The sequence below is a fragment of the Otolemur garnettii genome, unplaced genomic scaffold, assembly GCF_000181295.1.
Source record: "Otolemur garnettii isolate 467f Iridium unplaced genomic scaffold, OtoGar3 scaffold00011, whole genome shotgun sequence".
NCBI classification, from domain to species: Eukaryota; Metazoa; Chordata; class Mammalia; order Primates; family Galagidae; genus Otolemur; species Otolemur garnettii.
The window spans coordinates 28,795,448-28,810,867 of NW_003852406.1; the positions used below are offsets into that span (position 1 = coordinate 28,795,448).

Genomic DNA, 15,420 nt, shown 5'->3' on the forward strand with positions numbered 1-15,420 from the left:
GGCATTCTACCCAGGGTGACAGCTTGAGGCTCTGTCTCAAAAAAAAAAAAAAAAAAAACACCACATATTAAGTTCCCACAAAAGTATAATACAGTGTTTGCTTAAAATAGCATTTATTTCCATACCTGTGTGTAATACTGATAGGTTACAGGAAAACCAGATATCATTGCTTTTTGATTTTTGTTTAATTTGAGGTGGGCTAGGTATCTGCTTGGCTTAAATATGTAAGTTTGTGTCAAAGTTATGTTAATTTTAGTTATTTTTATTTTACACATGATTCTAACATTTTAAAAAATGATTTCTAACATTAGGAACGCAAGAGAGCTCTTGAGGCAGAACGGCAGGCCCGTGTAGAAGAATTGTTGATGAAGAGGAAAGAACAAGAAGCCCGAATTGAACAACAGAGGCAAGAAAAGGAAAAAGCCCGTGAGGATGCAGCTCGGGAAAGAGCCAGGTATGTCCTTTGCTAGCTTATTTGATCCTGATGAACACATGTGAGATTTGTCTTTTTGCGCTTGGCTTACTTATTTTACTTAACATGATGTTCTCCAATTCCATTTCTGTTGTGGCAAATGGCAGGGCTTTTTTTTTGTCTTTGTGTTGAATTTCCATTTTCTCATATATTTCTCTGAGCTTAATTATAACCCATATTTGAAATCATTAGGCTGGCCAATGTACGCTCAAAAGAGGTACTCCTATAAGCTGTAAGGAAAACTAATCAGACTAACTGCAGACTTCTTGACTGAAAGCCTACAAGCCAAAAGTGAGTGGTACCCAACCTCAGCCTTCCAAAACAGAATAATGGCCAGCCTACGTCTTGTACCCTGCAAAACTAAGTTTCTTACGTGAGGGAGCAATAAAGATTTTCTCAGACAAGCAATCACTGAGGCAATTTGTGAAGAACAGACTTGCCCTGCAGCAGGTACTCAGACCTACCAGATGAGCATGGTAGATACCCACCAGAGTAAAACTATCCCAAAGCTAAAGTTCAGAGGCCAGAAACCACAATGGTTGAAGAGGTAAAACAAAGTAATAAGGATCTACCCAATAGAATGAACAGAAATCTACCATACTCATCAATTCTTTCAATAAATGTGAATGGCTTGAATTCCTCACTGAAGAGACATAGCCTGACCAAATGGATAAAAAAATACAATCCAAGTATCCATTGTCTCTTGGAAACACATCTGAGCCACAAGGAGTGATTTAGTCATTTAGACTCAGAATGAAAAGGATGGAAAACAAATTTTATGCAATTGGAAACCAAAAAAGCCAGTGTAGCCATTACAAAAGTAAAGAAAGACAAAGATGGTCACTAATGGCAGAGAGACCAAAACAACAAGAATACTTAATAATCCTAAATATTTATTCTTATAATACAGAAGTGTCCAGATTCATAAGTGAAATTCTACTAGATTTAAACAAAATGATAAACAGCAGTATCATAATTGCCGGGGACCTCCACACCCCACTGACAGAACCGGACAAATCCTCCAAACAGAAAACAACACATTGGTAATGGCTTTGTTGGGGATGGTAAATTGAGCTGTGATAAACAGTCTAGTGTAAGTGTCCTTATGAGAAAATGATTTTTTTTCTTCTGGGTAGATGCCTAGTAATGGGATTGCAAGATCAAGTGGGAGGTGTAATTTGAGTTCTTTGAGTATTCACCATACTTCCTTCCAAAAAGGTTGTATTTACAGTCCCTTGGATTTGGTTTGCTAATATTTTATTCAGGACTGTTGTATCATTGTTGATCAGAGACATTTGACTGTAGTTTTCTTTTCATGTTTTGTCTTTACCTTAGATATTCATGTGATGCTGGCTACATACAATGTATTTATATAAGTATAGATGTATTTTTTCGTAAAGTTTTAGAATTAGTGGGATAACTCACCTTTAAGTATTTGGTAGAATTCAACCATGTAGCCATCTGTTCCTAGGCTTTTCTTTACAGGGAAGTTTTTTATTTCTTCTTCTATCTTGTCAGTAGTTATTGATCTATTTAGACTTTCTATTTCTTAATTGTTCAATTTTGGGCAATGTGTAATTTTTTTGGAATTTATTTTCTCTAGATCATTCAAATTTTTGACATTGTTTACAATGGTGTCTCTTATTTTCCTTTTTATTTCTGAGGTGTCTATTATCTATCACTAATCAGCATGGTAGTGCTAAATTTACTTTTTTAAAAATTTTATTTAATGAAGTCTTTTCTCTTTTTTCGTTAATTAGATAAGCTAAGAGTTTGTTGGTTTTAATTTTTAAAAATTCAACTCTTAGTTTTACTGATACTTTTTGCAATTTTTTTGTTCTTTGATATACCTATTCTGATTTTTGTTATTTTCTTCATTCTGCTGATACTCGGTTTAGTTCATCTTTTTTCTAGTTCCCTGAGCTATAATATTAGCTATAATTTCTTCCTTTGAATGTAGGCATTTCTTACTATAAACTTGCTGCATCCTATAGATTTTTGGTTTACTATGTTTTCATTTTCATTTGTCAAGATATTTTCAAATTTACCCTTGACTTCTTCTTTGACCCACTGGTTGTTTAAGAGCATATCATTTAATTGCCACATATTTGTAATCTTTGAAGATTTGTCACGTTGTTGACTTCTAGTTTCATATTATCATGATATGAGAGAATAGTAGCTGTGATTAGTTTTTCTTGAATTTAGTAAGAGGTGTTTCATGGTTTAACATGTCTTCTGTCCTGGAGAATGTTCCATGAGTGCTAGAGAAATATGTTTATTTTGTTGCTGTTCTATGGAAAGTTCTGTGTATATTTATTAGGTCAATTTATTTAAAAGTATAGTTCGCATCCAGTGTTTCATTATTAATTTTCTGTCGATCTATCTTTTGTTGCAGTGAGGTATTAAGTCTCTGGCTGTTACTGTATTGGTATTATTTCTCTCTTCATGTCTTTTAATATTTATATTTTTAGTTGCTCAAGTGATATACATATGTATGTATATATATCTTTACAATTATTTTGTCCTCTTGATGAATTGACTTCTTATGACCTGTGTTTTCTCTGTTGATAATTTTTAGGTGAAGTCTATTTCATCAGATATAAGTATAGCCATAAAATATCTTCTTCCATCCCTTCATATTCAGCATATGTGTTCTTAATGCTTTAGTGCGTCTCTTATTGGTGATATGTAGTTGGATCTTATTTTTATCCATTGAGCCACTCTGTGACTTTTAATTAGAGAATTTACTCTATTTACATTCAGATTATTAGTGATAGATGAGGACTTACTACTGCCATTTAAAAATTTGTTTTCTGGTTGTTTAGTGCCTTCTTTCTTTCTTTCTTTCTTTGTTGCTCACTTTTGTGATTTGATAACTTTATATAGTGCTAAGCTTTGATGCTCTATCATTTGTTTATATGCTGTAGTTTTTTGGTTTGTGGTTGCCAGGAGACCTATATAAAACATCTTATAATTCACTATTTTAAGGTTATAACAACTCACTTCTGTCACATACAAAAACTAGACTTTTATCGTCCATCCCCACAATTCATGTTTTCCTTTTTTAGTTTTGAGACAGAGTCTTGTTTTGTCACCCAGGCTAGAGTGTAGTGTTGTAGTCATAGGTCTCTACAGCCTCAAACTTCTGAGCTCCTGTGATCCTCCTGCAATTCTAATCTCCAAGTAGCTAGGACCTGGGATGACATGTTCTCAGTACCCTGCCTGGTTAATTTTAAAATATTTTGTATAGACTCTTTTGCCCAGGCTGGTCTCAACTCTTGGCCTCAAATAATCCTCCCACCTTGGCTTTTCAAAGCACTTGGGATTACAGGTGTGAGTCCCCACACCTTACCAATTTATGTTTTTAATATTGCAGGGGTTTCCAAAATCTTTTTATACTGTGTATTCCATAACAATTTATAGTAGCTTCAGTTATTTTTGATGTTTTTGACCTTCAACCTTCATACTGTAGATCTATATGAGTTATGTGCCACCCTTATAGTCGTATAGTTTTTTGGATTTGACTACCTATAATATTTACCTGTACCAGTTAGTTTTATACTTTTATATGTACTTATGATAGTAATTATTATCATTTTCTTTCCTCTTGAAGAACTCCCTTAAGCATTCTTATAAGGCAGGTTGAGTGCCAATGAATTCCTTTACCTTTTGTTTGTTGGAAGAAGATTTTATTTCTTCTTTGTTTCTAAATGTCAGTTTTCCTAGATGTAGTATTTGTTGTTGGCATTTTTTTTTTTTCCAGCACTTCAAGTATATTATCCCATTCTCTCCTGGCTTGCCAGGTTTCTGCTGATTCTGATTTTTTAGAGATAGATAGAGTCTCACTATGTCGCTCTCAGTAGAATGCCATGATGTTACAGCTCACAGCAACCTCAAACTCTTGGGCTTAAGCGATTTTCTTGCCTGAGCCTCCCAAGTAGCTGGGATTATAGGTGCCTGTCACAATGCCTAGCTATTTTGTGTTGCAGTTGCCATTGTTTTTTTTTGTTAGCTGGCCCAGGTCCAAATTTGAACCCTCCAGCCTCAGTGTATGTGGCTGGCACTGTTAATCACTGTGCTAAGGGTGCTGAGCCTGATTCTGATTTTTTAAAATGTTAAATCCAGCTTGCATTCCTGGGATAACCCCATCTTTGTTTTGTTATTTTATTGTAATTTGCTGACACACTTCATTGCTAGATTTAGATAACTAATTTTTAAGGGTTTTAACCTGGGGAGTATTTTTCAAAATAGTAAACAGGTTTATGAATTATTACATAAATAGGACATTACACAAAGGTATAAGTGTACAGCTTGATCAATTATCATAATACCCATGCAACTGCAACCTGTTCAAGAACTAGAACATAATCGTACTTCAAAGAAAACACCTTATATACCCTCCACATCACTGTTTCTTCTTCCTCATGGTGATCACTTTCCTTATTTTTTAACAATATTGGCTAGTTATTGGATCTATGCCTAGGAATGGAATTGGTGGAGGCTAGGGTATGCGGATAGTTAACTTTAGTAGACATTGCCAAATGTCTGAGTTTGAGTATTCAGATCCCCTGCACCCTTGCTTATAATTGGAATTGATAGTCTTAAATTTTTTTTCACAATTTTATTGTAGTATAACTGATATACAAAAGATTGTACTTACTAAAGTGTACAATTTTTTGTGTTCTCACAAATCTAACTCCCATGAAACCATCACTACAATCAAGATATTAACCTGACCCCCAGTTTTTTCATGCTTGGTAATCTATTTTTCTTTCTTTCCGCCCTCATCCCAATACAGCCACTGATTTGCTTTCTCTTTTGACTATTGTCTTTTACTAATCATGATTATTTGGAGATTCTTTAACGTGTACATACTTATAGCTTGCTCTGTTTTTAGAATTGCTAAGTAGTATTTGTATATATATGCTGCAAATTATTTTCATTTACTTGTTTATAGACATTGGAGTTACTTCTAGTTTTTTGGCTATTACAGAAAAAGCTGATATGAATGTTCACATATGAGTCTCATTCAGTTTTATTTCTCATGGTGATTAACTAGGAGAAGAATGACTTGTTTGTAGAATACATGTATATTAAACTATTGAAGAAACTACAAACTGTTCTTTCAAAGTGAGTTTACCATTTTTACATACCACCATTAGCAAATGAGACTTTGAGTTCCTTTACAGCCCTTAGTGAATCAGTTTTTTATTTTTTTATTATTTATTTATTTATTTATTTTTTGGCCGGGGCTAGGTTTGAACCTGCCACCTCTGGTATATGGTGCCAGCGCCCTACCCCTTTTGAGCCACAGACCCTGCCCCAGTTTTTTAAATGTGTATTTTTGTAGTGTGTGTCTAGTCATATTTTATTGTTATTTTTTAGTATTTCTCTGATAATTGTGATATTAAGCAATTTTCATGTATTTAGTGTCTATTCATATATTTGATTTGGTGAAATGCCTATACATGTCTTGTGAACATTTTTCAATTGAGTCTTGTGTTATTGAATTGTAAGAGCTCTTTATATAACTTGGATACACATTCTCTGTCAAACACATCACTCACACTCTATGGCTTATCTTTTTATTAATAATGTCTTTGAAGAACAAAAGTTTTAAATTTCTATGAAGTTTCTTCTGTGTGTTTTTCAAGATTTGTGTTAGCTTGAGCATTTACGTTAGGTCTGTATTGTCCTTCCTGTTGCAGAGTTGTTATCCTAGAACTTCTTTTCACCTTTTTTCTGTGTTGAAGTGTTCTGGTTTTACATTTCTTCCTTCTTTATTTAAATAAACATTCATATTGCTATAGCATATTCTTCAATTGCTTGTAGACAAACCATTCTTGGGAGCTAATTTTTTTATTTTTGAAACAGTGCAAATGATCTGAAAATATCTTTTTTTTTTTTTTTTAAATTGTTGGGGATTCATTGAGGGTACAGGAAACCAAGTTATGCTGATTGCATTTGTTAGGTAAAGACCCTCTTACAATAGTGTCTTGCCCCAAAAGTTGTGGTACACACCAAACCCCCACCCCCTCACTCCTTCCCTCTCTCTGCTCTTCCTTTCTCCACCCCACCCTCCTTCTTTCTCTCTCTGTTCTCTTCTTCTCCCACCCCCACCGTGTCATTAATTGTCCTCACATCAAAATTGAGTACATAGGATTCATGTTTGTCTATTCTTGTGATACTTTACTAAGAATAATGTGTTCCACTTCCATCCAGGTTAATACAAAGGCAATAAAGTCTCCATTTTTTAAAATAGCTGAATAGTATTTCATAGTGTACATATACCACAGCTTGTTAATCTATTCCTGAGTTGGTGGGCATTTAGGCTGTTTCTACATTTTGGCGATTGTAAATTGAGCTTCTTTGAGGGTTCTCCATGCGTCCTTCCAAAAAAGTTGTATTAGTTTGCAGTCCTTCGAAAAAAGTTGTATTAGTTTGTAGTCTGACCAGCAGTGTAAAAGTGTTCCCTTCTCTCCACATCCACATCAGCATCTACAGTTTTGAGATTTTGTGATGTGGGCCATTCTCACTGGGGTTAGATGGTAGCTCAGGGTGGTTTTGATTTGCATTTCTCTAATAATTAGGGATGATGAGCATTTTTTTCATATGTTTGCTAGCCATTCGTCTGTCTTCTTTAGAGAAGGTTCTATTCATATCTCTTGCCCATTGATATATGGGATTGTTGGCTTTTTTCATGTGGATTAATTTGAGGCCTGCAGTAAACATTCTGGTGCAAATGTCTTTGTTGTGAAATGATTTTTGATCATCTGGGTAAGTACCTAGTAGGGGGATTGCAGGATCAAATGGTAGGTCCACTTTTACTTCCTTGAGTATTCTCCAAACGTTTTTCTAAAAAGTCTGTATTAGCTTGCATTCCCACCAGCAAGAAGTGGGAAATGTGTAGAAGTGTTCCCTTCCTTCCACATGCATGCCAACATCTGTAGTTTGGGGATTTTTTGATGTGGGCTAATCTTACTAGAGTTAGATAATATCTCAAAGCGGTTTTGATTAGCATTTCTCTGATGATTAAAATGGTGAGCATTTTTTCATGTGTTTGTAAGCCATGTGCCTGTCTTCTTCAGAGAAGTTTCTGTTCAAGTCTCTTGCCCACTTAAGAGGGGGGTTGTTTCTTTCTTATTGATTTGTTTGAACTCTCTGTGAATTCTAGAGTTATCAGACCTTTGTCAGAAGCATAACCTGCAAATATCTTCTCCCATTCTGAAGGCTGTTTGCTTTATTATTATTATTATTTTTTTGAGACAGAGCCTCAAGCTGTCCCCCTGGGTAGAGTGTCGTGGCATTACAGCTCACAGCAACCTCCAACTCCTGGGCTCAAGCGAGTCTCCTGCCTCCGCCTCCCAAGTAGCTGGGACTACAGGGGCCCGCCACAACGCCTGGCTATTTTTTGGTTGCAGCCGTCATTGTTGTTTGGCGGGTCCGGGCTGGGGATTCGAACCCGCCACCTTAGGTGTACGTGGCTGGTGCCTTAGCCGGTTAAGCTATAGGCGCCGAGCCTGTTTGCTTTATTTACTGTGCTCTTGGCTGTGCAAAAGCTTTTTAGTTTGATCAGATCCCAGTAATATAATTTTAGTGTTTCTTCAATTGCCTGGGGGATCTTTGTCATAAAAAAATTCTCCCAGGCTAATTTGTTCAAGAGTTTTCCCTGCACTATCTTCTAATATTATTCTGGTTTCATGTCTTAAGTTTAAATCTTTTATCCAGTGAGAATCAATCTTTGTTAATGGTGAGAGATAGGGATCCAGTTTCATTCTTCTACAGGTCGCCAGCAAGTTCACCCAGCACCATTTGTTAAATAGGGAATATTTCCTCCATTGAATGTTTTTGATAGGTTTGTCAAAGATCAAATGACTATTAGTGTCTGCGTTCATCTCATGGTTCTCTATTCTGTTTCATAGATTTATCTCTCTATTTTTGTGCCAGTACCATTCTGTTTCAATCACATAGATTTATAGTATAACCTGAAGTCTGGTAACATGATACTTTCTGATCTGTTTTTATTTCTGATTAGTGTATTTGCTATTCGAGTTTTTTTCCTGATTCCATATAAAATGAAGCACTATTTTTTCAAGCTCTTTAAGGTATGATAATGGTGTCTTAATAGGGATTGCATTAAATCTGTAGATTGCTTTGGGTAGTATAGACATTTTAACAATGTTGATTCTTCCCAACCATGAGCCTGGTATTTTCTTCCATTTGTTAATGTCTTCAGCTATTTCTTTTCTCAGAGTTTCATAATTCTCTTTATAGAAATCTTTTATGTCCTTTGTTAGATAAATTCCCAGATATTTCGTCTTCTTTGGCACTACTGTAAAAGGAATAGAGTCCTTCACTATATTTTCAGCTTGACTATTGTTGACATGTACAAAAGCTACTGATTTGTAAGTATTGATCTTGTATCCTGAGATGCTGCTGTATTCCTTGGTCATTTCTAAGAGTTTTGTAGATGAGTCCCTGGGGTTTTTCAGGTATAAGATCATATCATCCACAAAGAATGATAGTTTGATCCTCTCTGACCCCATATGAATACCGTTGACCCCCATCTCTTGCTTGATTGCAATGGCTAGAACTATCAGATGATTTGGAATTTCAATTTCAGAATGATGTATCTTTATGTTTATGTTCATTGTGGTGATGGGCCCTTTCAGTCTGTAAACTCATACCCTTCCATTTTGTGATTTTTTGATTTGTTAGATATTTGATTTCCTCCACTCTGTGTTTCTCTGAAATTTTTTTTTTTCTGAAATCCCTTATTAACAGATCTTGGACTTCCTAAATTTAATCTTTTAATTTTCTTATTGTTTCACCTCTGTTTTCCACTTCAATGAATTTTTATTCTACTTGATAGAAGACTTTTTTGTTTTATAATATTTTTTAACTTTTTGAATTATTTTAATTTTTTTTCTTTACAAATATTTATAAATGCTCCTTTCTGTGATTACTATTTTCTTAAAAATAGATTTTATTCTTGTTTCATGGTATACTCTCATTTCTTTCTATATTCTTATGTTCCTGAAGATATTCATTATAGTTGTTTTAAAAGTTTCTTTTGCTTAAGAAGAAGAAAACTTCTTTGTCTTGTTTGTCTTTTTCTTTTGTTTTTCTGTTTTTGAGACAAAGTGTCACTCTGTCACCCAGGCTGGAGTGCAGTGTTGCTACCATAGCTCACTGCAACCTCAACCTCCTAGATTTAAGCAATCCTCCTTTATTACTGTTTACATTAGAAAAATTTAAAAAACAATTGATAATCATTGGTTCTATGTTCTTTTTAAATAATGAGACTCTCAGCTGATGTATAGGAACTGGCCATATGTTTGGATGACCCCCCAAATTTATTTCTTTTGTCCTTTTCTCTTGGACTGCACCAAGAGAAGAATTTTCTATGGGAGTCCTGGGGTTTGAAAGGGTGTATAAATGTGATCATTCACGTCTCACCATTCCCATATGTAGATTTTCCCTTTAACTTCCTATTTTTAGTATATCATCTGATTTCTGACTTGCCTTCTGACCTGTATACAGGGTTATTCCAGCCCTCCTAGCTTTGAAGCCTTCCTTTGAAGCCTTCCTAGGGATTTGGAGACTTCCTAGTCTTCAAAGCTTTATCAGTCTGCATGTTTTCATCCCTTTCTTCATAAGTGGAGTTTCTGAGTCTTGAAAGGTTAGACTTTAGGTTTCTCAGGACTGCTTTTCAACTTCTGAAATATTTATGTCCTTCATTTTTGTTTATTTTCTGTTTTCTTTGTCTTTGCGAATTTATGCCTTTTCTATTCCTTTCTTGTAGTTTTAGTGGGTTTTTGGAAGGGAGCAGAGATAAATGTATATTTCCCAGATGCCATATTTAAGGACAATCTCAGAACAAGTATTTAAACCCATCCCTAGACCCAGAAACCCATTTCACAGCTAGTAATTTCTATTGCTTCCTAGACATTTAATGAGCAATATATCTTGAATTTAGTAAATCCTCAGAAAATAATAATTTTTAAAATAATAGCCCTTTAGAATACATGTGGTTTTAATCCTTGACTTGTTACTTCAAGAAGTTGAGTTTATAGTTTTTCCTGTCTTCTCACAGAGACAGGGAAGAACGATTGGCGGCACTTACAGCTGCTCAGCAAGAAGCTATGGAAGAACTACAGAAAAAAATCCAGCTCAAGGTAGGCATATTAGACATTTTACTTTGAAAGTTTAGAGTTTTCAAAGATGGGGAGGTTAAAATTTTATCTCTCTAACAAAAATTGAATTAAGTTCTATTCTCTAATCTTTGGACAAGATATGATTTGGCTTATGACCATTTCTAACTCAACATCTGTGAGAGCCATTGAGGAAAAAAATTCAAGGAAGTTGAATGTTTCCTGTTTTTTAGGCAGTCTCCAGAAGTGTGACTGTTTTACATAATATCACAATTACTTGTGTGCTGGCTCCTCATAGGGATAATAAACTCCTTAGCATAGAGGACCATGTTTTACTATTTGTACAGCCCTAGAAATATATCATTCATTTACATCAAATGCATCAAATATTTCGTGAGCTTTGTGGTAGGCAAGGGGATACACAGATGAGTAAGGCTTGATTGCAATTTTCGGGAAACTCATAATTTATTGTAATATTCAGACACTGAGCAGATAATTTCCATGTCCTTGGAGATGTACATGGAGTGCTATGGAAGCACAGAGGACACTTAGTGTAACATGAGGGTGTCAGAGGGAGAGAAGTAATTTTTAAAGAATTTCTGAGATGGATCTTAAAAGGATGAATTGGTTGGGTAGGAGAATGGGTAGGTGGGATACCATTCCAGCCATATGAAATAATACATAAGCACAAGAGTCTGAAATGGTGGGGTTTTTTTTTTGAATTTTGATTTCAGTTGGCTTTCATTTGTCTTAGTTTGAAGTTTCTTTTTAAAATTTTCCTTTTGTTCCGTTTATTTATTTATTTATTATTTTTTTTATTGGCAGAGTCTTACTTTGTAGAGTATTGTGGCATCATAGCTCACAGCAACCTCCAACTCTTGCCTCAGCCTCCCAAGTAGCTGGGACTACAGGTGTCCACCAAAACACCCGGCATTTTTTTGTAGAGACGGGGTCTCACTCTGGCTTAGGCTAGTCTTGAGCCTCTGAGCTCAGGGAAATCCGTCTATCTCGGCCTCCCAGGGTGCTAGGATTATAGGTGTGAGCCACCATGCCTGGCCAGTGGGGTTTTTTTTTTTTCTTCCTTTTTTTCTTGGACAGTCATTCGAGTTGTGGAAATGGAGTAGGTAGAGGTCTGTGTCATGATGGACCTTGTCTGCTAGGTGAATAAGTATGGACTTTACCTGTGACTTTATATTTTGCCCCGTATGTTCTAAAATGTGCTTCTCAAATATGTGTTACGGGCAAATAATTTGGAAAATACTGCTTATTATGTGCTCTTAGTCATAGAGCACAGTGACATACTAGAGGCTGTATGTAAAATTCTATGTTAAAAATCTGTTTGACTTTAATTTACTGTTTTCTCAATTCATCTGACCGTGGAACCTCTTCCATAAAACACTATTACAGTCCCAAGGAGTACACTTCAGGAAACATTACTGTGCATGTGGCAAATATTAAGGTCTTTATGTAAACCCTTGTCTTCAGTATGTTAGTTATCATGGAAATAAGATACTGATTTTAATGGAGATATTATTTTTCCAAGTATTCAGTGTAATTTAAATAATTTTTGAAATTCCTATACTTCACCTTCATCTATATAGCATGATGAAAGCATTCGAAGGCATATGGAACAGATTGAACAAAGAAAAGAAAAAGCTGCTGAGTTAAGCAGTGGGCGACATGCAAATACTGATTATGCCCCGAAACTGACTCCTTATGACAGAAAGAAGCAGTGTTCTCTCTGCAATGTCCTGGTAGGTTGTCATTATCAATATTATGATGCTATATTACAATAATTATTACTAAAGTTTATGAAACCATGGCAATTTATTCTTCTAGCCTTTTAAAACTCATGCTATGGCATCTACTAAGTGCCGTGGATGATTTTGAATGAAAAGTAAGTAGTACAATTAATACTAGCATTTAGGAGTAGGCATGCACAGTAGCGAGGAATGCAGCTGATACTAAATGAATGTTTACCTGCGTAATGGTAGCCCAAGTCAATATTTTTTAGTTTTAGTACTAAAAAGGCAAGCAACATTTTTAGTGCTGAGATTTGAACCTTCTGACTGAAAGGAAATAATTTTCTTTTATGCTGGCTGTGATGAATAACATGCCTTTTGAACATGTGTCTTCTAGAGGATTATCAGACTTGTTCTCTAAGGAAAATGTTTTAAAGCCTGATATGTAAAACTTGAAAGATCTAAATTTACATATTATATTGAATTGAATATGTAGTATTTAAAATTAGATCTAATGTCAGTTGATTACATTGTTTTAATTTTATGTATTTTAGATCTCTTCAGAGGTATATCTGTTTAGCCACATTAAAGGGAAAAAACACCAGCAAGCTGTGAGAGAAAACAGTAGCATCCAAGGGCGTGAACTTTCAGATGAAGAAGTGGTAAGCTGTACTTTTGTTCATTTATAGTTATTTATCGAATACCTAGGTTGTGTTCTTTCCTTATAAAGAATTCCACTTTTATATATTTTCCTTTTGAAACAGAGTCTCATTATGTCCCCCTTGGTAGAGTGCTATGACGTCACAGGTCACAGCAACCTCAGACTCTTGGGCGCAAGTGATTCTCTTGCCTCAGCCTCCCATATAGCTGGGACTACAGGTGCCTGCCACAGTGCCCAGCTATTTTTAGAGATGGGGTCTCGCTCTGGTTCAGGCTGGTCTCAAACTTGTAAGCTCAGGTGATCTGCCTGCCTTGGCCTCCCAGGGTGGTGGGATTACAGTGTGAGTCACTGTGCCTGGCCTATGTATTTTTTTATGATTATTTAAGACTATATTTAATGCATAATGACTACTACAATATGGTATACAAATATGTCATTATTTTAGTATACATATTAATTTAAGAAATATAGAACTAGGAATTGAATGCATATATTAATTTACTTAATTTCTGTGCAGGACAAAGTTATGGCAAATTGTTATTTTAATGATACCAAATTTCTTGGAAACAATATACATTTTGTATACTAGTATAATTTTAGATCAGTAGATCTAAATTTGGGGAAATGCAAACTTACCTGTAATTATTGCTTACATGGGACTTAGCTTTGTTTAAATATGTTTATACGTATTTTTTGTGTAACTGTTATTGAGACTTGGATGGCAGACCTTGATAATCTATGAATATGTTGGTCCTATTTATAATAGAAAATCCCTAAAGCTATTAAAGAAGGAGAAATTCATATTTGTCAAGGATCTTTTAAGTTGCTCAGGAATGATTATTGTGGGTTCTTTGAGGGCAGTACTTGTGCATAGGTGCATGTGTATGTTAACTTATTTTTTTCTTTTTTGTGGTTTTTGGCTGGGACTGGGTTTGAACCTGCCACCTCCGGCATATGGGGCCAGCGCCTTACTCCTTTGAGCTACAGGCACCGCCCATTAATTTTTTTTTTTAAGTATGGCATATATTAGTAAAGTATACAAACCTCAAGTAAATAGCTGATAAAGTTTTACATATTTACACACTGATATAAGCCACCTGAATCATGATGTAGATCAGTTCTTATATACCAAAGGGTCCACGTACACCCCTTCCCATTCATGTCCCCACAGGTATCTACTTTCTAACTTTCCATACCATCACTAAGTCTTGTTTTTTTTCAAACCTCATATAAATGGTACCATACAGCATGTACTCTTGTGTGTCTGATATTTTTCATTCATGTTTAATTCTGTGAGATTGATCCCTACTTTTATGTAAAGCTATAGTTAATTATTATTCTTAGCTTGTCAGGGTCCTCCAGGCAAAGACTATCAGGAGCATATCTGTAGTTGAATAAAACTAACTTTATTGACTTGTTAATGGAAGAGAAAATACATGCTATGGAGAGTTGTGGAGCTTTTCAATAAGAAAATACTTGAAAGAACTTGTGCTAGATGACTTGGGGGGAGGTCCAAGGAGACGAGGCTTTGCTCTGGATTGGATGCCTTCAGGGAGCATGCGTAATTCTGTGCTTGGTTTCTTAATAAGTTTTATCTAGGCAGAAAGAATGAACCTGTTTTCAGCTGGGTTTCTGGATATGACCAGTGCTGGAGGGGAAATACTGTGTCATTATTTTGGCTTACTTCCCTTTGATTTCTTTTTTTAAGGAATTTTGCCCCTCAAATTCTAACCACTTTGATGGTTCTAAACTTCAAATTCTGTCTCCTCATCTCACTAAGACTAACACTTTCAGCTTGCACTATCCTCCCATGCCAAAAATTTTCATAGACCTGTAAGGAAGAATCTGTAGTGAATTTGCAGCTCCCTTCAAGATGTGTGGTGTCCCTTCTTTCAGGTTTTGGTTATGTTGGCTCTTCTTTAATCCTGTCATACAGTTTGGGTATTTTGTGCAGCTTTTAGAGCTGGAAGAATAATCCAGTACAAGTTAATTCACAGTACCTGGAGTTGAAAGTCTCCACTGTTTGATTCCTGTATATTCATGGTTGCGATACAATACTTGACACATTTTAAGGTTTTAATACATGCCTAGTGAGTTGAATTGAACTGAAAGGTTATACAGAGTGGCTTAAAGGTATCTTTGCAGTTGGCTTGTAAATTTCTCCTTTGTAATACTAGGTACTTTTAATATAAGTGAAATGCAACATGGAATTAATTTTTTTATTTCGTTTTCCTCAAGTGAATTTTTTTGCTTTTCACTAAAATTGTATGAGTATTTTACTTTATTTTTTATTAAATCATAGCTGTGTATATTACTTTTTTTTTTTTTGAGACAGAGCCTCAAGCTGTCCCCCTGGGTAGAGTGCCATGGCATCACTGCTCACAGCAACCT

At 35.3% G+C, this 15,420-nt stretch overlaps 1 protein-coding gene across 1 annotated transcript in view; it reads left to right on the forward strand.

The window, feature by feature from the left end:
* SCAPER (S-phase cyclin A associated protein in the ER) overlaps positions 1–15,420 on the forward strand; it is a 444,723-nt gene that overhangs the window by 146,000 nt on the left and 283,303 nt on the right. Inside the window, exons 17-20 of the mRNA XM_012801961.2 lie at positions 312–454; positions 10,569–10,650; positions 12,228–12,380; positions 12,923–13,030. Coding sequence (XP_012657415.1) covers positions 312–454; positions 10,569–10,650; positions 12,228–12,380; positions 12,923–13,030 — 486 coding nt within the window. The remainder of the gene's footprint in view (positions 1–311; positions 455–10,568; positions 10,651–12,227; positions 12,381–12,922; positions 13,031–15,420) is intronic.